The sequence below is a fragment of the Leptinotarsa decemlineata genome, unplaced genomic scaffold (assembly GCF_025532065.1).
Source record: "Leptinotarsa decemlineata unplaced genomic scaffold, Ldec_3_MD MMD2_tig00001019_RagTag_RagTag, whole genome shotgun sequence".
Taxonomy (NCBI): domain Eukaryota; kingdom Metazoa; phylum Arthropoda; class Insecta; order Coleoptera; family Chrysomelidae; genus Leptinotarsa; species Leptinotarsa decemlineata.
This window is the reverse complement of record NW_027412557.1, coordinates 1,418,411-1,440,423: the sequence shown is the minus strand read 5'-3', so window position 1 is coordinate 1,440,423 and position 22,013 is coordinate 1,418,411. Positions and strand designations below refer to the sequence as shown.

At 34.9% G+C, this 22,013-nt stretch overlaps 2 protein-coding genes and 1 long non-coding RNA gene across 3 annotated transcripts in view; 1 reads left to right on the top strand and 2 right to left on the bottom strand.

Moving 5' to 3' along the window:
• Positions 1–253: 253 nt before the first annotated feature.
• LOC111506635 (splicing factor 3B subunit 4) lies at positions 254–6,945 on the top strand. Its single transcript, XM_023161759.2, has 4 exons — positions 254–464; positions 521–604; positions 660–934; positions 6,088–6,945. The coding sequence occupies exons 1-4, from the start codon at positions 431–433 to the stop codon at positions 6,877–6,879; spliced, it is 1,185 nt and encodes a 394-aa protein (XP_023017527.2). The 5' UTR covers positions 254–430; the 3' UTR covers positions 6,880–6,945.
• Positions 6,946–16,299: 9,354 nt separating this feature from the next.
• LOC141482278 (uncharacterized) lies at positions 16,300–17,760 on the bottom strand. The gene is made up of 3 exons (XR_012465432.1): positions 17,304–17,760; positions 16,914–17,073; positions 16,300–16,634 (listed from the first exon to the last, which is right to left on the bottom strand). It is a non-coding gene; the product is annotated as an uncharacterized lncRNA (long non-coding RNA).
• Positions 17,761–19,675: 1,915 nt separating this feature from the next.
• Positions 19,676–22,013, bottom strand: part of tnc (tenectin) — a 51,194-nt gene continuing 48,856 nt past the window's right edge. Inside the window, exon 8 of the mRNA XM_023161758.2 lies at positions 19,676–20,346. Within this exon, the coding sequence (XP_023017526.2) occupies positions 20,244–20,346 (103 nt within the window). The 3' untranslated portion in view covers positions 19,676–20,243. The remainder of the gene's footprint in view (positions 20,347–22,013) is intronic.

Below are 22,013 nucleotides of genomic sequence, written 5' to 3'. Positions count from 1 at the left end.
CAAGAAAAGAAATATTTGGTTGAGATGACAGCTTTCAAAAATCAATTGCTGTAAAGTGACAGTTCAGTTTTGTGGTATCTGAACGGTACACAACCTACAAACTGTAAGTTCTGTGGTATTTGATTTTAGATATGGCGCATGCGCGAACAGATGCGTCAGCGGTACAAGAGTAAGTAAGCTGTGGTACAAGCATAGCGTAATATGAAATGTAGCGAAATTTCGGTTCATGTGTAGCGATTTTATAGTTCATCCTGTTGGCAACACTGTTCCCCCATCACTAGTTGGTAGCCGGTTTCAAAATAGGTTAGAAATCTAGGTATATGGTATTTGGTATATGTATATCCAGATCATAACAACTAAGTCGATATAGCTTGTAATATACTACATCTAATTAGTTTAAAATTCGGTAAATTTTTATTAGATTTCTAATATGGCAAATGGACCAATTGCAGAAAGAAATCGAGGTAATAAAAGTATGCTTACATTTTTGTTGATGTGTTATAAGTATCTTATGTTTCAGATGCTACTATATATGTTGGAGGTTTGGATGACAAAGTGTCCGAATCTCTTTTATGGGAACTTTTTGTTCAAGCTGGACCATTGGGTGAGTATCAATTTTTCTTAAATATGCAATTATTATAAATTTACTTCTATTTCAGTCAATGTTCATATGCCCAAAGATCGGGTAACTATGATGCATCAGGGATATGGATTCGTTGAATTCATGGGCGAAGAAGATGCTGACTATGCTATCAAAATAATGAATATGATTAAGTTATATGGAAAGCCTATTCGAGTCAATAAAGCCTCTGCACATCAAAAAAATTTAGACGTTGGGGCTAATATCTTCATAGGAAATTTGGATCCTGAAGTTGATGAAAAATTGTTATATGACACATTTTCTGCATTCGGAGTCATTTTGCAAACTCCTAAGGTAAGTTTTTATTGTATGTGATGTAATTGGCCAATACTTGATGAAAATTCAAAAGTATTTAAGTAATACTTTATTGTGAGGTTTTCACTGGACAGTTTAAAAAACTACAATTGTATGAAAATGCTTGAGGAACTTATTTTATAGCCAAGACCATGTTGCGGTTTTATAATCTGTCCAGTGAAAATCTCACAATAATGTTACTTGAAAAAGTTTTCATTGTTGGATCATAAATATGTAAGCTAAGCTATCGATTTCTATTGTTTGATTTATACTGCCTGTTCTGATTGGGTAATTATTTGGTTACATGGCTCAGGTTTATTTCTGGAAAAATATTTGAACTTTCATTTATTGGAATTATGAATTTTTGGCTGCCAATCAAGAATCTGAAGTCAACATGTGGTGTTCCGAGTGTCTTTTGTGATAGAGGTTCACTTTGATTTATTACCAAAAGTACTGAGGTTTGACAATGTATCCTCCTCCTTAACATATCTTGCACCCAGAGTAGTATCCTGCATCCTCCTTTCACTATCCCTTCTACTTTTGTCTCTTCATTTATCTCCCATTCCTGCCCTAGGACAATGGATGTTAACTACTTATCGTTTAATCGTACATTACAAGGTAATTCGTAGCTGGCATGGCACAAGGTTCAACTTCTGGGGATTACAGTTGTAACACGAAAAAACTCATTTCAACCCATCTACAAGCAGTAAACAATTTCCGGTTGTGTTATCACTTATCAAATATATGAAGTTTCCTCATATTTTTTTTGTTATTACTGAAATTACATCCACGAGAAGAAATCTATCGAATGATGTCACAGTCAACGTCAAGAAACGGTAATGAAATCAGTAAGAATATTTAAACTAACCAGTACAAAACTAGTGTGATACAAATAGATTATTTCCCAAAGACTTCTATTTTAACTTTCATATGCCATTTTTAAATAGTCAGTTTCAAATCAACAACTAAATTTTTAGGTTTATATTTTGATGATCGTCTCTTGAAGAGCTGTCTACTTCTCATCAATAGAGTACCACCTAAGATATGGAATTTGTTTCTGGGGAAATCATTTCCACGTTTTGTTGAAAGCAGTAAGTGTGGTCCTGAGATTATTTTCAATTATTAATGACAACTTTATTATATGTAATACCAAAAAAGTTGATGGATCATTAGAGCTGAAACAAACATCTAGCCAAATAAATTTCGGAAATAGTCTTGAAGATCCTCCCACTCAGCATATCCACAATGCCAAACTTTGTTGACAAGAATTTAATCTTCTTTGGGCAATAAAGTTTTTATCTCTCTAATTCTTCAAGAAATCAATCAAACACTACTACTAAGATGCAAAATGTATTTAACTATTAAATAAAATCATATTGGTTCACTATGTTAATTCCTGAAGTTGTATGAAAAAGACTTTTGAATATAAATATATAAAATATGTGAATCTCAGTTGATGACAATTGTGCAGCAACATTGTCTGCATGCAAACATGACTCGTTGGTATCTCGTGTCACCCTGAATATTTTCAAAGAACTACTCCTCACTGAAATATTAGCATTTAAAGTATTCTGTCTTGATTGCACTATGATTGTTTAACAACAATTACTAAAGTGACTCTTTGGATGATTTCAGACCAATGACATTTTCAGGATGTTTTCCTGAGAAGGGGGCGAATATGAAATTATAATGTTTTTTGAATTGTAAGTATAGGAAACAATGAAAATAAACATGAAGAAATCAGATAAGTTTTTCTGCACAATTGAGTGGAGGTGAGAATAAAATAATGCATTATAATAATAATATTTATTTTGAGTCGCTAAGAAAATTTACATTTTATGGACCAGTCAGTTAATAAAATACAAACTACAATTAAATATAACAATTTCAAGTTACAAGAAAATACATTTATCAGTTGCAATTTTAGGAAAATCCTGAATACTATAAAGACAATGCTCAGTCAGTATGTTTTTCAATTTGTACTTAAATATTTTAAACGATAAGTTGCGAAAATGGATGGGTAGGGCATTGAAAAGGTAAGTGTCCACTTTTTGCGACTTTTGCAACCTCAATTGTGATTTTATCAGATTGTTCTTTGACCTGGTGTCATGGGCGTGAACATCAGAATGAGCTGAATACTCATTAATATGTTTCCTGACATATAGTAATTTTTCATATACAATGACGGCATATAAAGTTATGATCTTCAGAGCTGGGAATATTACTTTACAGCTCGAGTCCCAATTTGCTTTGATGATTTTTCGTACAGCAGATTTTTGTAAGATAAATACTTTCATTAAATGTGATTGAGCTGAGTTTCCCCAGGCTAATATACCATAGCGAAGAAGAGAATGAAACAGAGAAAAGTAGGTGGTAAGAGTAGCATCTTGATAGACTACTTCTCGAATTTTTTTTATTGCAAATACACATTTAGCAAGTTTGTTACAGAGAGTACTTATGTGTTTAGACCGGTTTAAGTGACTATCGAGATTAGAAAACCAAGAAATTTGATGGAAGTATAATTACAGCTGTTGTTTAAAGCTCTCGAATCAAAATTAAGAGTTATAGTTTTTGTTTCATTCAGTAAGAGATCATTTGCAGAGAACCATGTTTTGGCTTGATTCATAATTGCCTCAAGGGCAATTTCGGGATCCTCCCGTCTATCAATACTAGCACTGATTGTAGTATCGTCAGCAAAGAGAACTGTTGCTGTATTATGGTAGGTAATAGAAGACGTCATATCGTTGATATAAATTAGGAAGAGTAATGGTCCCAAAACTGACCCTTGAGGCACACCCCTCATTATTTCAAGGGGATTACTTCTTAGATTATTACATTCAACAGTCTGAGTTCTGTTGCATAAGTAAGAGGAGAATAGGTCAAGCGTGTTTCCCCAAACACCATAATAATTGAGTTTACTTAATAAAGTTGAGTGATCAACACAATCAAATGCTGCTGATAAGTCAGTGAATAATCCTATAAAATGTTGATTGTTTTCAAAGCGATTTTCAATAAATTTGGTTAAAGAATAGCATCAGGAGTTGAAACACCTTTTTCTGAATCCAAACTGTTGAGGTATTATTATATTAAACATATTAAGATAACTGTTTAGGTTACTATAGATTGCTATTTCAAAAATCTTGGAAAACGAAGGTAGTATTGATATTTGTCTGAAATTTATTGGTTGAGATGGATCTCCTTTCTTATAAATAGGGATGATTTTAGTTTTTTTTTAGTTTAGTAGGAAAGTGACCTTGTGATATACAGCAGTTTATTATATCAGCCAGGGGACCAATAATCCATAATACACATTTTTTTATAATAAAAATATTTATACCATCAAGATCTTCTTTTTTTATTTTTAAGACCGTTTATTATTACTCTCACATCATCTGGAGTGACTGGTTTAATGAATAGAGACTGTGCAGAATTAAGTTTCGTAGAGAGTAAAGTTTCAGGTTCAATCGGGGATTCAGGTATTTTCTGTATCATTCTGTCAGCATTTTCTACAAAAAAAGAGTTTAACCTGTCTACAGATATGTCATTGGGATAAACCTTTTTTTGGGTTCTGCCAGCTTCACGATTTATAACTTGTCATACAGCTTTGTTATAATTATTTGATTCATCCAAAAATTTTTGATTATGAGCTTGTTTACATTGTAAGCTTGTTTATTATTATTAGATGGATATTTTTTACAGTAAGAGTGCAGAAAGAGCAATCTGTTTTTTGCAGCAGTCACTTCAGCTGTAACCCATTTTTTAGAAATATTTTTACGTTTTTTATTTGGACCAATAAAGCAAATATTATAGTAATATAAAAATGTTTCATAAAACACATTATATTTATCCTCGCTCGAGACATCATTATAGGAGTCCCGCCACTTTTCAGCTTTCAGGTAATTTATTAGCATTTCAATGTTGCCTTTGATATAGTTTTTACTTTTAATATATTGTGTTAGGGATTTCTCATAATCACACACATAATTCATTTGCTGACCGTAGTGATCCGACAAGTCAATATCTATTATATTGACGTCGGAATAATTGAAGGTAGCAAAGATATTGTCAAGACATTTACCTCTATTATTTTGAAATCTAGTATTCAGAAACACAACTTGATTCTGAATCATTAATAACGATTAAGTAATGAACATTCACCATACAAAAAATTACTACTACAATAATCAACGTTGTTATTCGCAATTTTGTAGAACAAATAATTTTCAAAAGATATGTCACTTGTTGGGTATCTAGACATAATTGGTATTTAGTTGTAATGAGTGAATGGTTAGGATAGATACGTGGTCATAATATCATAAATATTTGAGTATATATTATAAAACATAAAAAACTAATTACAATTGATATACATTAACGGGTTAAATTCTTGAATGAAATAGTTGTTTTAGTGACCACTACTCATGAAATCTACTACCCAGTAAATGAAACTATTACATAAAGTAACATGTTGGGAAAGAAAAACCTATTCCAGTAACAACTGTTTATGTGAATGAACCTGAAAAGTAAGTCAGAGTGAAATTTATACACACTATCAAACGTTTTCCTAATTAGGAGCTCCATTTCCTTTTCAGATATGGAATATATTTTATGCCCCTCAACAGTTTTAGGTAGCTTATTGAAAAGAATAATCTATTGTAATGAACACTTCAATACATTTCACAATCGTTAATGTAAAAAATGTTTTTTTTTTGAAAATATATATTATTTATTAAAAACTGAAACAGATGAACAAATACCAATTTATCAATATAAGACAATCACATAACACCAATTGAAAGTTTACCTGTTGTGGAAAACATCTAGAAAGTTCACAAAAATAATGTGAATTTGCTCATTTATTATGCATGAAATCAAAATAATATAATCTCAACTGAAAACATTTATTTATCGTTTCTGTGATTTTTTCAATTTCTCTTTCATTTTAGACTGTATTCAAGGTTTCCTAAAAATTTTAACAAACCTGGAGAATTAACAATATTCTCTACTTTCAGCACAAAAAAAAAGAATAAATTTCATCTTTTTATAATGCGTGATGTGTTTAGAGAAAAATTACCCAGTACAGATACAAGGAATCGTAATTTAATCAGATATACTGTCAAAATAAATGATGTGATCGCTTATATTTTTTGCAGATTATGAGAGATCCAGAAACAGGTAACTCCAAAGGATTTGCATTCATAAATTTTGCCAGTTTTGAAGCTTCAGATGCATCCATTGAAGCAATGAATGGCCAGTATCTCTGCAATCGACCTATTTCTGTATCGTATGCTTTCAAAAAGGACTCCAAGGGTGAAAGGCACGGTTCTGCTGCAGAACGTTTACTTGCTGCTCAGAATCCTCTCTCACAAGCAGACAGGCCTCATCAGCTCTTTGCCGATGCTCCTCCAATTGGTATGATGCCCATGACGATAGCTCCACCACCTCCTCCTGTTATGTTAACAGGGATGATGCCACCTCCCACTCCCGCAAACATGCATCCTCCTCCGCCACCACCAGTACCTCCTCCAAGTGGATTTCCTTCAGGTATACCCCCTCCTCCATTACCACCATCCCAACCACCTTTACCTCCTGGAGCTCCTCCTCCACCACCAATTTCGGCTTCCACTGGGTCTACACCTAGACCACCACTTCCCCCTGTTCCGACTTCAGCTCCAGGTGGTCCCCCTCCTCCACCTCGTTTGATTCCACCACCATGGCCAGGTGCAGGGGCAGGCGTTATCCCACCTCCACCACCAGGTCCACCTGGGTCTGTATCGTCAACTGCAGGAACACCATTTGCAGGAATGTTTCCACCACCGCCGCCACCAGGAGGTCGACCACCTCCTCCGACCTGGAGACCTCCGCCACCTCCTAGTTTTCCTGCGGGGAGACCTCCATTTCCTCCGAGAGGGCCACCTCCACCTCCTGCAACTTTTGAAAGCTGAAAATGTTTTGTCGAAAACAGTTTTTTCTCATAATGTAAAAATACTACAAATAAACAGTTTGAATGATTTTTTATGTATGCAATACTCTGCAGCACTCATAAACAACTTTTATTGTTTGTCTGTGGCTATACATAAAATATGCTGTTCCTGTATGAAATAAGTTTCACTTTTATCTTTTGACAAAGAAGGCACAGAGGCGAAGATGGATTTGTGGGATTTTCACTAAATCCATATTTAATATATTCCGCGTCATACTGCCGTTTCTTATTTTTTGCTTCCGACATAATTTTGTCTTCAAAAATGCCGAAGTAAAGAATCGAGTATTAAAAACTTGCTAATTACACCACTCACAGTATTCACCACCGCACGTACATCACTTTACCTAGCTAGTCACTAACCAAATTCACTTGTTTTCGTAATATTGTCGTATGACACAACTGGCTGGATGGCGCACGCGCTTTTATATGAGGCAGCGGGCGGGCCTAGTACTTTCGAGAATGGAGACTAGAAACTTCTAGCTTCGCATTGAAGCTTACCGCCATCTATTGTACAGTTTGATAACTATCAGACGAGAAATAGTTACTGTCTAGTCCCCAAGGTGGCGTTAAACGAGGAAACGCGCGTAGTGCGTAAATGAGCGGTAAAGTTTGTGTTGAAAGCAAAAAAACATTTTTAAATTAGCCATCGCCCCCTAAACCGCTTCAACGCCCACCAATCATCTCTGTGCCCTTTACCTCGTATAGGCCTCCAGCGCTCACAAGGGGGCGTTATCGTCCACTTTGAAAAATACTAGCTTAGACGATATATAGTGGGATACGATCATGTTGACCCAATCTAACCCTTCCTTAAAAATAATTCCTCACATCTAATGTGATCACAACCACTATATATCGTCTAAGCAGTATGTTGCGAAAGGTATCAAAAATATTTTTTTTGAAAATTTATTTTTCGCAGTGTATGACTCAAACACGTCATAATGATGTTTGAAGTTTCCCAAAAGCAGTCGCAGGAGTGAATTTCTATATTCCAGGGCCGCTAATAAATCACACCATTACACGATAAACACGCATATATAAATATATTTCAAAGTGTAAAATCAAAATTATTTCAGTGAAGGATTTTTTGTTTCTTTTGAAATTAGACGGATACTGAAATGTGAACAATGTGTTGCATAGATGTTTGGAGTTGAAGAGGATTTCCTAAACTCCTTGATTACAACAAAATCAAAAGGCGGTTTGAGTTACCCAAGTAATGGAGTCATTATAATATGCTAGACTGCAGAAAATTTTTGAGGAGCCAAACATATTGTAATAAAAAAATAAACTGAGAGGAAGTTTTCCTTGAGGTATTAAAACATTTTATGGGAAAACGAGTGTTCGATAAAATGATTTTTCCCATTGGAGAGTTATGAAATTCTCAATTTCAAATTGTTATCTAAATACGAGGTTGAATTATTTTTGTGAAAATTCTGTTAATTATGATAGAATCAGAAATTTATACAGTAGATTGATTCTGTTCAAAAATCGATAAACATTAATAGTATCTTTCTAAATTTTTTATTTCTCAAATATAAAATGTCAAATAAACAAATACATTTTTTCCATCTGATTTGCTCCTGACAAATTAGCAAATAATTTACGCAGAAGCATTTCCATAATTTGAAAGTTCCTAATTGAATTTGTTTTAGATTGGGAGTGAAAAGTTTCACAAAATAAGCTTTTCCCCAGAAATCTATACCATACAGCAATATCGATTAAAAATTTGCGAAATATATTATTCTCAAAGTGGATTTATCAACTGCCGTTTTCAGTACATTATTAGAATAATTAGCGGAGTCAGGTCTTTTTTTTCGGTGAATCAATATGAACTTTCCATTTCACATGAACACTAAAGAAATTTGGTGAAACTGCATCCAGCAATATTTCATAAACCAATAAAGACCTAATTCCATCATCCCTCTGTCATCTATTTCAAGGTTTTAATTACGTTCTACATCCTTAAAAAATGAAATTTCATTTGACTCAATTCAAAGCTTTCGACAAATCCAAAAAACCGATCCGAAATGCGTCAACATTACTTTGGACAGTAATTGAGATTCTTTACGCCCTACGCCACAGCGAAAACAGAAACATGGAGTCGATTTCCCGAGATTTTTCAAAATATGAGTATTTTACTCTTGTTTCAAAATCAAATATTTGAAGGCTCCTCGTATATTACGTGTGTTTTACTGTATTTTGTTGGTGCATGTTTAGTTTTAGGGGATGCACACACTTTTATCAAGAATAACATTTTGTCAAAAAACCCTTAATAAATAAGTTTCTCATATGGTGCATACTTTGGGAATGACACTGTATGTACACTAAATTTGTTCACATTAGAATGGACAATTTACTCCTTTCTGTAGTTTTAAGTTCTAAGGTTGTAAATTGTCACACCAAGGAAGGACTTTCTATGCATCTTGAGGCAACCTGAAACTATTACTAAAGGTTGAGTTAGAATACTCATGGTAAAATGAAAATTCAAAACCATTTGTACAATATAATAATATTAATAATAATAATAAATGGGCTTTATTCATTGACATACATTGTTTATACAGAAGAAGTAGATACAAAAATCAATGAAAGGGCGAAGTTCAGCCGAGGCTGTTTTACAACTTAACCTAGGAGATAGCATGTATTATATAGAAATATAAAAATAATTACCTAATATACATTGGTATTGGCCGCAGTGGTAGTGCGCCCGACTCCCGATCGGAAGATCATGGGTTCGATTCCTGCTTCGACCAGATATTTTTCTCGAGAGAATTTATCTGGTTGAAGCTGGGATGATTCTGCAACCGTGTTAGGAATCACACGCTGAAAGGTAAGACCTCGTTAGTTCTTAGCTCGCACAAGTTTCTCAACTTCTGAGAGGTGTCGTTCGTATGGGCGCGACAGCTGATTAACGGAAAAACAGATTTTAAAGAGATTTTAAAGTGAGTAGTTCAGGAATTTTTGTGAAACTAAGAAAAAAATGAAGGTTATAAATTCCAAAGTAAATATTAAAAATCTGTTTAGCTTAAATAAGGTAAAATATATAGCAAAACATATACAAAAGTGAGACAAAGGGAAAACCATATGAGCAAGGCATAACAATATATATTCAATAAAATATATAACAACAAAATAGAAAGTATTGAACGAAAGTCATTTCTTGTGGAGGATAATCAGTTCATTATCGACCTTCTTTGGGTATTTTCACAATCTGAAAAATATGAAAATTATAACTTCATACAAGTGTAGAAACGGCACACTTTTTAGTTTACCCCGATAAGTTACTACGTAAATTCGAAGTATTTTTCACTTATCGTATTCAATAATTTTGCCTACCATAAAAATAATACATTACTTATCTTAACGTTTCGGCCAACATCTGCCTCCGTCTTCAGAAATGGTCAATATTCAAATATATTTGCAGATGTCGAAGAAGTTGAGAAATGAAATAATAAGGAAAGGAATAACTGCATATAAATTTTGCCCATTTCTGAAAACGGAGGCAGATTTTGGCCTACGAAACGTTAAGATAAGTATTGTATTATTTCTTAGCTTTAATTATAGGTATAATTATTGAATACAAGTTACTGATGAATAGAACACTTTTCTTTGTGAACAATACTTTGAATTCACGCTGTAACTTATCGGGGCAAACTAATAGCTTGCCCTTTTTACACTTATATAAAGTTCTTCATTATAATTTTCATATTTTTCAGATTCTGCAAGGTGAAAATACCCAAAGAAGGTCGATTGAACGTGAACACTATTTTTATTAGAGTTTCTTTAAACAATGAACATAGCAAATTTTCGACCATTACAATGCAATACGTTGAAAAATCAATTAGGATTGGGCCAACTGCTACTTTGGTTGTTGTAATCGTTAGAATAACCATCCACCGACGATAAATTGATATATTAGAGGCGTTGCTGTTAATGTTTCTAATGTTTGAAATAGTGACAAGACTGCAAGTTAGGACGATGGAGATATGTCACCAATCTGTTTTCGTGTTCTGTCATCACGAAACACAAACTAGAAAACTCAACCACGACCCACGTTATTGAAGACAAATCCAGTCAACTATTTTTTTCTCGTTGAGTGGTGCATAAGAACCAACATTCCAATGTTATGATGTTATTCAATGTTATAATGTTATAATTTACAATCAGCAATATTACCAATGTTTGAAAAATTCCTGTTGTGAGGTGTGTGCAACTGAAGGTGCATAGAAAACCCTGCTGTTTAAACCGATTCGGTTTCGAAGCAAGAAATCTATCACATGTTGATAGATGTAAAAAGAATCGTTTGCAAATGTAAACATTAGTTTACGATTAGCGACTCTGTGAATGGAATGCCGAAGTACATTGGATATCTTTCTTTTATGAAGAGTTAAGAGTGCCTTGGATCGATTGTTTTTGTCAAAATATTTTACATAGAAAGGGGTTTGGGTGATTAAATCATGGTATTTATATGCACCTAGGTGCAATCACATTGCAAATAATTGCTGTCGGTTTACATTAACCGTTGATGTTATGTTTCTTTATTTGGTTTTCTACCTGACATCCGGAGACAGGTGTCTCATAGAACCCCAGGATCAGACTGACAAGACCTTTTGTTCTCTGTCACTTCCGGACGTCGACCTCTAAAGCTCTGGTTCCATGTGGAGCCGGACCGCGTACTACAGTTGATACTACCAAACACCAGATGAGTACGATTATGTTTTTCTGAAATTCCTGAAATTGTCTGCCACTAGAGTAACCATCGAAAAATTGGTGGCTTGGAGGATTTTTATCCAACTTTGTTCAGTGACACACAACACAAGCAAATTGGCAAATTGATGATATGTCAGAAATAATGTGACATAGCTTGATGACTAAAATTGTAACCTCTGGCGTGAAATTATTTCAATGAAAATACTTCCCTCTTCGCTGATGATGTTCGCACAGTACAACATTACGAGTACAAGTAGGAACATCAAGAAGCATGTAAGGACTCATTCGCTCTACATGGACGAACTTAAACTTGCTTCTGGGTGACAATTGGATTCTGTACACCAGATCGTTTATCTTTCTAGTTACCAAGTAAGGTCTTCAAAATGGTCTCTGTGATTTATGACACTAACCGCCATGCCGTTGGAATTGATGAAGCCTTGCTGCATTGCTCTACTCCAAGCTCGCTGGCACCGACTTTTTGTCAAATATTATTTTCATTCTGTCGTTAGAACGCTGTAATTTGGATCTGGCATAATGACCTTTAGCTCTCAAAATCGGATTCTTCTTTTTGCCATGATTTTAGCCTCGTCATGAAGGTAGTATCACTCTCGGAAATTGTTACTGTTGCGTCCTGTCGTAGATATCGAATAACTGTCTCTTTCTAGTTTTTCTATACATTTAGTAGCAATTCACGATCTTCATTTCAGCGTTACTTTTTCCCTACTCTTTCGTTCATCTTTCTCTCGTCTGCGATTTTCATTCTCTACCAGGTTTGCTTGCAAAACCTTGAACATTTTCGTAAGTTCATCTATCCCGTCGTAATCGACACTCTTTATTTTCTCCATAAAACAGAAAATTTTCAGTCAATTATTCCACTTTGTCACCAAATGTTACTTTGTTCCCGTAGGTTCGACAATGATTGACCACGCTGTACAATTGAACCCCAATTCATTTCACTACTATACTGACAATACAACCCCAAAAAACTGTAAATTTTAGACTTGACCGACTTTCCTACGCTCGGGTCATGCTCGATGGAACTCTTTGGAATCCGGTGGAACAACTCTCGAATATACGCTCTCTCTCGAATATACGAGAGAGAAAGAGAGAGAGAGAGACATCACACAAGAAGCTCACCTAGAATTTGTATTAGAACCTTTAAAATTTGGAATATGATTGTATGGCTCATTATAATGTGTATCAATAAATATACCATGCATCCTGTGATATCGAGCTGGGGCAAAAAAAAATATAACATTACTATTCAGAAAAATTCAAATTCTTCGGGTGATTACCCGAAGACGATTGTGGATACTAACAATCGTAACGTTGTGAAGTAACTTGGTTTGTAATCTTTTTTAATAATTTATTTCATTTTTAATTGTTACCTTTTTGCTTATTTTTATTTTATTGTGATTTCATTTCTGAGTTTATTGCTTGATGTAATTGTTATTTTCAGCTATTCATTTTAGTTTTTGATTCAAATTTCCAGATATTCTAAATCTATATCACATCATATTAGACAATGGAATTCCGAACTAGTAAAATGTTTAGTTTTGTTTGAACATATATTTCCATACATACAGGGTGGACCATCGAAAACAGCTCAGCACGGTTTATGACTTTGTTTGTGAACATTGAAATTGTGAAATTGATGTTGAATGCATCCCTTTGGCGACTAAATTGGAAGCAATTGCAATCAAAATAAAACAAGCTAAAGAAGTGAACATCTGCAATATACAGCGTGACTCACGGTCGATGGTAGGTTAGACGTTTCTGGAAAACGCAAAGCATGATTTTTCTGAAAATTTCACCTCTCACATTTCCTTACCTGTTCTATCGATTTAAAATATTTTCAGCATTGCGGCGTTGCCACTTCCATCAAAAAGTCGTAGCAACTTTATTTTTTTAATGGAACACCCCGTAAATAATACATTTTTGGAATCGCTCTGGCATTTTAATACTTTTTTGTTAATAATGTCCTATACCTATCCCTATCTGTTTTCGAGATAAAAAATAAATTGTGCTAAATATGGTCCAAAACGTGCTAAAATTACTATTATTTCAATTGTGCATAAAAGTAGTCAAAAGTTCATTTTTTATAATGAAACCCCCTGTATATTACTCGGTAAATTGAAAGATGGTGAAAAATGCTTCAAGATGATATATCATGTCCCTATACCTAAATCGTCAAGTTTTCCCAATAAAGTCGCTTCTTCTAGAAACATTAATTTTTTTTAGAATTTGGATTTAGGTAGCAGTGGAATTATCAAGCTTTTAGCAGTTCGGTTACTTTTATAAGTAATTTACAAAGAGTTATCGTCGGTGTTTCGAATCATCTTCCAAAATGAATGCAAATATCGATTATTCAAACGAAGTTCTTATGAAATTATTTATTATACACATAAACAAAGTGATCGAATCATTGTCAAACGTGTAAAAAATTCAACCGAATGTATCCTGAATTAACAGCAATGAACGAGAGGAAGTTTGTAAGGTTACAAAATAATTTCCTTAACTATGGCTCAAAGTTTCCAGGGAACAACTGTACCAAAAATCAGTCATTTCTAGGTAAAAAGTAAGATTTTGTGGGCTAAAATATGTGAAAGTACAGACAATAACAGAATAGGATGATTCAAAATAACAAAATTTTAAACAAAATATCACATTTTCACAATGAATGCTGAAAATGTCCATTACATTCTAATCACTTTAAAATGTTTTTTTGCACGCGACTTGTGGTTACTTTTTCACTATTCACCGTCGCAATTCTTCTTTGGTAGGCACTGGAGTACTGTATACCCTTTCTTTTAAAACATCCCATAAAAAAAGTCAAGTGGCGTGAGATCGGGTGATCTCGGTGGACAATCCCACGGCCCTAAACGCCTAAACCAACGATCGACGAAGAGTTCGTCAAGTTTCCTGGAAACTTCCTAGGTGGAATGAGCTGGCGCTCCGTTCAGTTGAAACCACGAATTCCTGTATTCCTCTAAAGGCAAATTTTCAAGAAAATCGGTTACAGTCGTCCTTAATATTTGGAGACATCTCTCTGCATTCAGTGTGTCTTCATAAATAAAAAAGCTAATTTTTAATGAATAAAATTAAATTCGTTATTTCGGTTACGGTACATATTTTGAAAATATACCGAAACAGGTCAAATTTAAATTATAATTTGAGATACTTCAACGGAAAAATGCTACCTCTACCTTCAACCCCCGTCGAATAACAGGTACAACTCCCAATTTTTCAAATGGGAAGTATAGGCTTGTGATATATTGTTTGAAAGGACACTTCATTCTCTATTCAAAAATGTTATGGCTTCCCACTTTATTGCAGCAATTAAGATAAACTGAATTAAAATCAGGTGGTTACCGAAATTCGATAAAATACACTCAAAACGGGCAATATACTCAACACTTATTTCATGTTGAGGTATTGATAATGAAAAAATAAGCAAAAACCATAGCAATGTTCTTTTTATATGGTATCCTTTAAAAAACTGTATATAATTTCCGTGGCAACGTTAGTTTAAAACGCTTTGTTAACTTGTTTTGTATGTTACAACATTAGTTGTCAGTATTTTAATTCAAGTTTGAAATCCGTTAATTTCAAGTCTGACAAATGGTTAGATTAACGGAAATGCATAAAATAACAGTTTTCCAAATGATTGGTTACGGAGGTAAAACCCGAACACAATAGGAAGAAGCTCGTCTATTTCGTGAGAAATTTCCTAATTTACCTACCGCCCATGTCTCAAGGAACAATAAGCAAAATAGAGAAGCAGTTTGGTGAGCTTGGTAATGTGAGGCAGATTAAAATAGCAACTGCCAACGCAATGAGTGATGAACTCAAATTAGATGTGATGCTTGAGTTTGAGGAAAACCCACATACATCGAGTAGACACCCAGCAAACAATTTTGATCGGCCTTATTCCGGCCCAGAATATGCTGGCCAGATCTGGCCTGAACGGCAAAGCACCTATAGCCTATGGCGGGCCAATGAAAATAGGAGACACCGGCCATCATCAGGGCCAATGCTTGGCAACCGTGTCTTTTGAATGACGGGCCTCTGCAGGCAAAACTGTGGAAATCATTGATGGCCCAGTAGAAATACTGCAATGGAAGTTACCTACTCAAAGGGTTGCACCACTGTGAATTATACACATTTACTGATTGCCTTTTAATTGAAAAATAATGAATAAAGTAACGATAGTCGTTGCTGACTGATGTTCCACCCCGGCCAGGGGGATCACCTGCAGACCGGTTTCAAGGTTTTTGCCTATCATCAGTGCAAGTCCGGGTCGGTACAGGATTCTACTAGTTTGTTACAGGAAGCACTTGCAATTGTGTCCTCTGTAATGAGGAACATTGCACAAGTATTTGTTAGATGTAATCCAATACCCGTCGTGGTATTAGCCAGGGGAGTAGTTGTTTTCTAACAGGTATTTGCCATATTAAGCCTACGTCGTAGGTGTATATGGGAGTAAAAAGGTTGAAACATCGGTCGGCAACGACTATCGTTACTAAACAATTTCCCAAAAACTCTCGAGCTATATGCTCGAATTCTGAGATAATGAATAAAGTTTTATATATTTTGAGTGAAAAAAAAGTTCAAATTTACCTTGAGCAATTGAACCATAATGAACTTCATAGAAAAATATCACAAAAAACTGGAGAAAGTTCCAAAGTTTATACATATATACTTTAATAAAATGCACATACCTAACATGTATAGGAAACAACATAAAAACAATTCTTTGGTTTAAATAAAGTAAAAAATATCACAAATATTAAATGAAATAAAGGAAACAACATAAAAACAATTCTTTGGTATGAAGGAACAAATATTGAAATGTTCAATGCATATCATCTCCCCCTTCCTCTGCCGGCTTTGTCCTCCTTCTGTTTCTCCTCCCTTGACGGTCAGAAGCAGTTCTTAGCCAGAGTTTTATTACACTGGCAATTTCGGTTTCTGTGGCATTTCTGCAAAACGAATTTTTCCGAAGACAAACTGAAAAAAAACTGGGGTCAAGTGCGAGTGTAACGGGCACATAAATGGTTCTTAAGATTTATATTGATTTCTCAGAAACAACGAAACCTGGAATTAGTGAAGTAAAGTTCTAGTATTCCTATTTTTTCATAATTTTCAAGAACATATTTTTTTTATTACTATGCCAGTTAGCGAGTGATTTTAACATTTATAGTAAGTGAGTGATTACTTTAAGGGTCTGAGATACAGAACCATAAAAATATCCTGTAATGAATACACTCATTTCTGATTGCAACTCACCTAATATCATTCTTAGAACATTCCTTAAGCTCTTAAATTCTTTTTTCCCCCTTCCAGTCCAGTTATATTGAAGAGATAACTCATGGGAGACTAGTTTGGCCATTATTCTCCTTGTTGAATCTCCAATGTCTTTGCCTCCAATACTTAACAAAGATGCGGACTGAAAGAAACTTTCATGAACCTCAAGTTTTTAAATAATACATAATCAAGGCTACAGATTTTTCCAAATTTTTCCTAATAAGTTTATACTTATAACTTCTGCAATAATTCTTGAACATTGTCGTTATTTTCAGCACAAGATTTTGGCGATATATACTTAACCTCAAAAACTAATGAAGGTTGTTTCTTGTAACTGACGCTACAATTGATTATAGAAATAAATACTATTACCTCAATTCATCAGGAGAAGTTGTCATCATTCTTCTTCACTAAACTAACCCACACTCGTTTAATCGCAGTTAATAAATCACAAAAATACATGAATGAAAATAACAATGAACTGTGGTCTATAATATAGTCCTTGAATCACAATCACAGAATCATTCGATCTTCGAAGTGCGCATGTCACATGAACATCAGATTTGAATTTGATTGTTCTCTGTCATAAATGAAATAGCGGGAACTTTAAATGACAAGACAGCTGCATGCAAGTTGAAAATGCGTGATTTAGTTTTTCGCTCACGATTTTACACACAAACCTAACCTGAGCAAACTATCCTAGCTTGCGATTTGAAAATCTGTAACTTATTAGCCTAACCTGACCTGACCTGACTAACCTTACCTAGGCAGAATAACCACTGAGTTGAAAAAATCTGTTCATGCGACATGCGCACTTCATAAGGATAGAATTCCTATATATATAGGAATTCTATATGTGTCTATCCGCGTTTCCATCAGTCATGTACCCATTGGTCCATCTCAAGGCCAATGATCAGCCGAAAGGGTAGGGGAGCTGGTCTCCAAATCCTGAATGAAATGAAGATGATCGTCAGCTGTGTCTATCCGCCAGTTCGTATCACGCTAGATTCACGGTTCGTATGACAGTTCTCGATTATAGCATAACTTGTTTTCAATTGGCTGTTGAACAAGAGATTTTATTCGTAAAAGGTTTTGGTCTGCTCTGGAAAATTTTGTTCAATAACACTTGAAACGGGCCTTCATTTTTATGATGTCGGTCGAAAGACACAATTTTGATAGTATTGGCCCATTGCTGGCTGAATTGTAGGTATCCGATTACAATATGCCATACATTGGGCCGACATTTTGCCTATGTAGCTTTGTCGTTGCCAGCGTATTGCCGACCGATCATGCATTGGGCCAGAAGACGGCCAGAGATTCATTGTTTGCTGGGCAGGCATCCACTACATTCGATATTAACCATACATCGATAGTAAATATATTAAAAGTTAATAAAATGCATCCCTATAGAATGATACCTACTCAGGAGCTCATGGAAGACGATTTTGATGAAAGAACTTATTTTTGTGATTAAATGATAAACATGTTGGATATCAATATCATCTAATTAGGAGACGTTATGCTTTCTGATGAGTGTACTTAACGGTCTCTTAATATACATGCTAATCGGCAAAATTACCGCTACTGGTCAACGGAAAATCCTCACTGGTTGAGAGAACATTCGCAATACCCTCAAAAGGTTAATGTTTGGGCAGGAATTGTAGGAAACCACATCATTCGACCCTTTTCCATTGAGCACAACTTGAATGGTGATCATTATTTGGCACTACTTCAAAATGATGTCATTCCAAGTTTAGCAAATTTATATCCTGATCCAGGAAACCCTCAAGTTCCAGTGAATATGATATGGTTTCAGCAGGATGGAGCACCACCACATTACCAAGTTAATGTCCGGCAATACCCCGATACATTTCCCAATCAAAGGGAGTTGAAGGTAGGGGTGGCATTTTTACGATGAAAAATGTCAAATTATAATTAACATTTGACGTGCTTTGAGCTTTTTTTTTTAAAAATGTACAGTAACCGAAATAATGAATTTATTTCATTTGGCTTACACATTGTATGTAGCTCATGAGACACGTTGACATGTAAGTAGATTGAAGAGCCATAGATTATTTTCCGCAGATTATGTGAGTGATTTTTTTTATTTTTAAAATAAATAAAATATTTTTCAGATTCTATAATTTATCTACCTGAATGTCATTTGAAGGGGGTTGAAGGTAGAGGTGGCCTTTTTGTGTTGAAGAATGTCAAATTATAATTTACATTTGACGTGTTTCGGTTTTTTCAAATATGTACAGTAACCGAAATAATGAATTTATTTAATTTGGCTTTTACACTCTGTATATTGTAATACATAGTTGAATTAGTTATAACGGTAGCTACATAAATCGTTGAAAAAAAATGAAGGTCCGTATTCAAAAAAGTAAAGTTGATGATGAAATATAATGAACGAAACGTCCCATTGCAAATTGGTTTATATCAGATTATTTATATCATGCGGAATGGAGGCGGTAGAGCTAAAAAAAACGGAATTTGACAATTCTAGTTATTGACGAATATTTTAAATACAACATTCTGTGACATCAGTCGACGAAGTTGAGAACTTGAAAGAATCAGCAAAATAAAAACTTAAGTTTTGTTAACTTTTGGAAACGGGGACAAATTTCAGCATCCGAAACGTTAGGATAACCATTGTATAATTTCTTAGTTATTTTTTTGTAAAGAGATTATTCTAGTTTCAGTTATTTAAAGGATGGAAGGGAACATTTCAAGACTTTCAATTCCGTATCATTTACATATTTTATTGATAAATACTACATATACTTAGCCTATTTAATAATATTGAGCATCCGTTAATATACAAAGGATAGTCTAAGCGTTCAAGTAGCAGAAAAGAAATTTTTGTATTCACTTAACTACTTTCGAACCGGGTATATTTTTCTGCTAGTCAAACAACTTAGACATTGTGAGGATACACAACACAAATTTTAACACTATATAAATATAGAGCCCGCGTATTATAAGTAATGGCTTTTTCAAATTAACTAAACGACACTCCAAATAATTCTAATTACAAAAGTGTAAAAATTTCATCAGTCATGTTCGTTATAAATAATCTATATATTCGAGTATACATTCGCGTAGATCACCGGAAAAATCGTTTTTTTTCTGAGTTACAATTCTACGAGTAGAAATCATTCGAATTTCTTTTAAAAGGCACACTACCTAGTTCATTTTGGCACCCTAGAATGCATTTTTGTTTGAGTTCAAGACTATTTTTCAATTTTTATAAAATTGTCTGTATCACTTGCACAATACTGTGGCATTGTAACTATTTCACACAATCATTCATCTTCTTCTTCGTGACGCAGCTGCTGCAATCATCTGCCTGAGCATCGGTTCGGGACTACATTGTTTTGGATCACATTTCATTTGCCCATCTGCACCACACCTGAAAACAAAAATTACTCATATAACATACGAAGCATAGTTCTATTGAATTTTACGATAAATAAAAAGGTACATTCATGTTTTGGATGATCACATAAAAATTTCTGAAAATCGGATAATCATATATTTCGTATCTATAATTTTGGTGATATTCTCGAAACGTTAAACTAGGATTATAAAAACTATATACATATATAAATACCAAACCTTCAGCTTGATTGTTAAGTGACAGTTGGTAGGAATTATTTAAGATGTTAATACAATGATGAAGCCGAAAGCTTTACAGAAAATGGCCCAAGCGAAGCTCTCTGGCTTACAGAGACAGGCTTGTCTCTCTCTCCACATTTTTCTGGAGAGAGAGGCTAGATGGACTGCATACAGACTTGTGCACATTGCCAATTGCACAAATCAATTTAATTCAGAGTGCAACAGATTAACAATGGGAGTCACAGCATTCTGGAAATTACCTCCTTCCAGTTTTGGTGCAGGTGTTTTTATTCGCAGACCCAGGACAGAGATATCTACCTGCCTAGGAACTTATGCGACTGTATTTCAAGCGGACATTTACGCTATTGAATTATGTGCGGAGAGATTGGATAAATCCAACCTCACACGCAAGTAAAAAAAAATTCTCGGATAGTGAAGCGGCGTTGGTAAGAGCTACCAACATCGCTCCTACCGAGCAACGTCAAAATTGGTAGCAAATTTCCAAAAACGACTCTTCTCGATAGGAAGACTTAACAGATTGTCTCTGGTCTGGATTCCTGGCCATACTGGCCTGGAAGGCAATGAGGCTGCTGACTCCCTTGCAAAGGAGTGTGCTGCAAGCACCTCCATCGGACCAGAACCTGTCATTGGCATCGCTTTAGGCTTTGCCAAACAAAGATTGAACACCTGACTGGCAAGACGATTTATGGACTTCTGACAGAATCTTCCAGGATTGGCTCACTCCAAGGTATTTCTTCACCCTTCGAAGCTCGATACCAAACAGTTGTTGTACTACAGTAGGGATAAACTACGATGTCTAACAGGCCTTCTTACAGGTCACAGTCATTTGAATCATCATATGCAGAGACTTGGACTGTCGGAAGACAGTGTGTGTCGCCTATGTTTGGAAAATGATGAAATAACAGAGCATATACTTTGTGCCTGCCCCGCTGGGGACCGAATCAGGTTCTTAGAGTTCGGCAGAGCCATACTCTTACCATCTGACACCTGAAAGACCAGTCACCATACAAGTTAATCAGCTTCGTTAAGAAGCTGGGTTAATTTGTCCGAGTGTAAATAGGTGTGAGCCACAACAAACCCTTGCGGTTTGCGCTGGAGGGTCGAATAGACCCACTGTCTTTAGAATTAACCTAACCTAACACTGATGACAATTGAGAAGCACTCTTTTCAGAAAATTCTGAAGACTTGCCATTACTCAATATTTCTATTTATTTTCAATATCAACTGAACTATCTTGACTGGTAGAATTTAAACCTCTGGTGTGAAGTTAATCTATTAAAAACACTTCTTTTTTACCAGAGCAAAAGTTCTGTTTCTCGACGTTTCGCTGTCAAAGGCGTTTGAAAGTCTGCCTGCATGTAGCAGTTTGAACATTTTCAAGCATTTTATTGGATTCGTTACAAGGAACATATTTCACCTATTCCGTTTCATAGACCAGAT

What these genes read in the sequence shown, in the direction of transcription:
- LOC111506635 (XM_023161759.2), top strand. Translation starts at nt 431, where the DNA reads ATGGCAAATGGACCAATTGCAGAAAGAAATCGAG. An exon ending in TGTTCAAGCTGGACCATTGG is followed by an intron (nt 605 to 659) that starts GTGAGTATCAAT and finishes CTTCTATTTCAG; the next exon opens with TCAATGTTCATATGCCCAAA. An exon ending in TCATTTTGCAAACTCCTAAG is followed by an intron (nt 935 to 6,087) that starts GTAAGTTTTTAT and finishes TATTTTTTGCAG; the next exon opens with ATTATGAGAGATCCAGAAAC.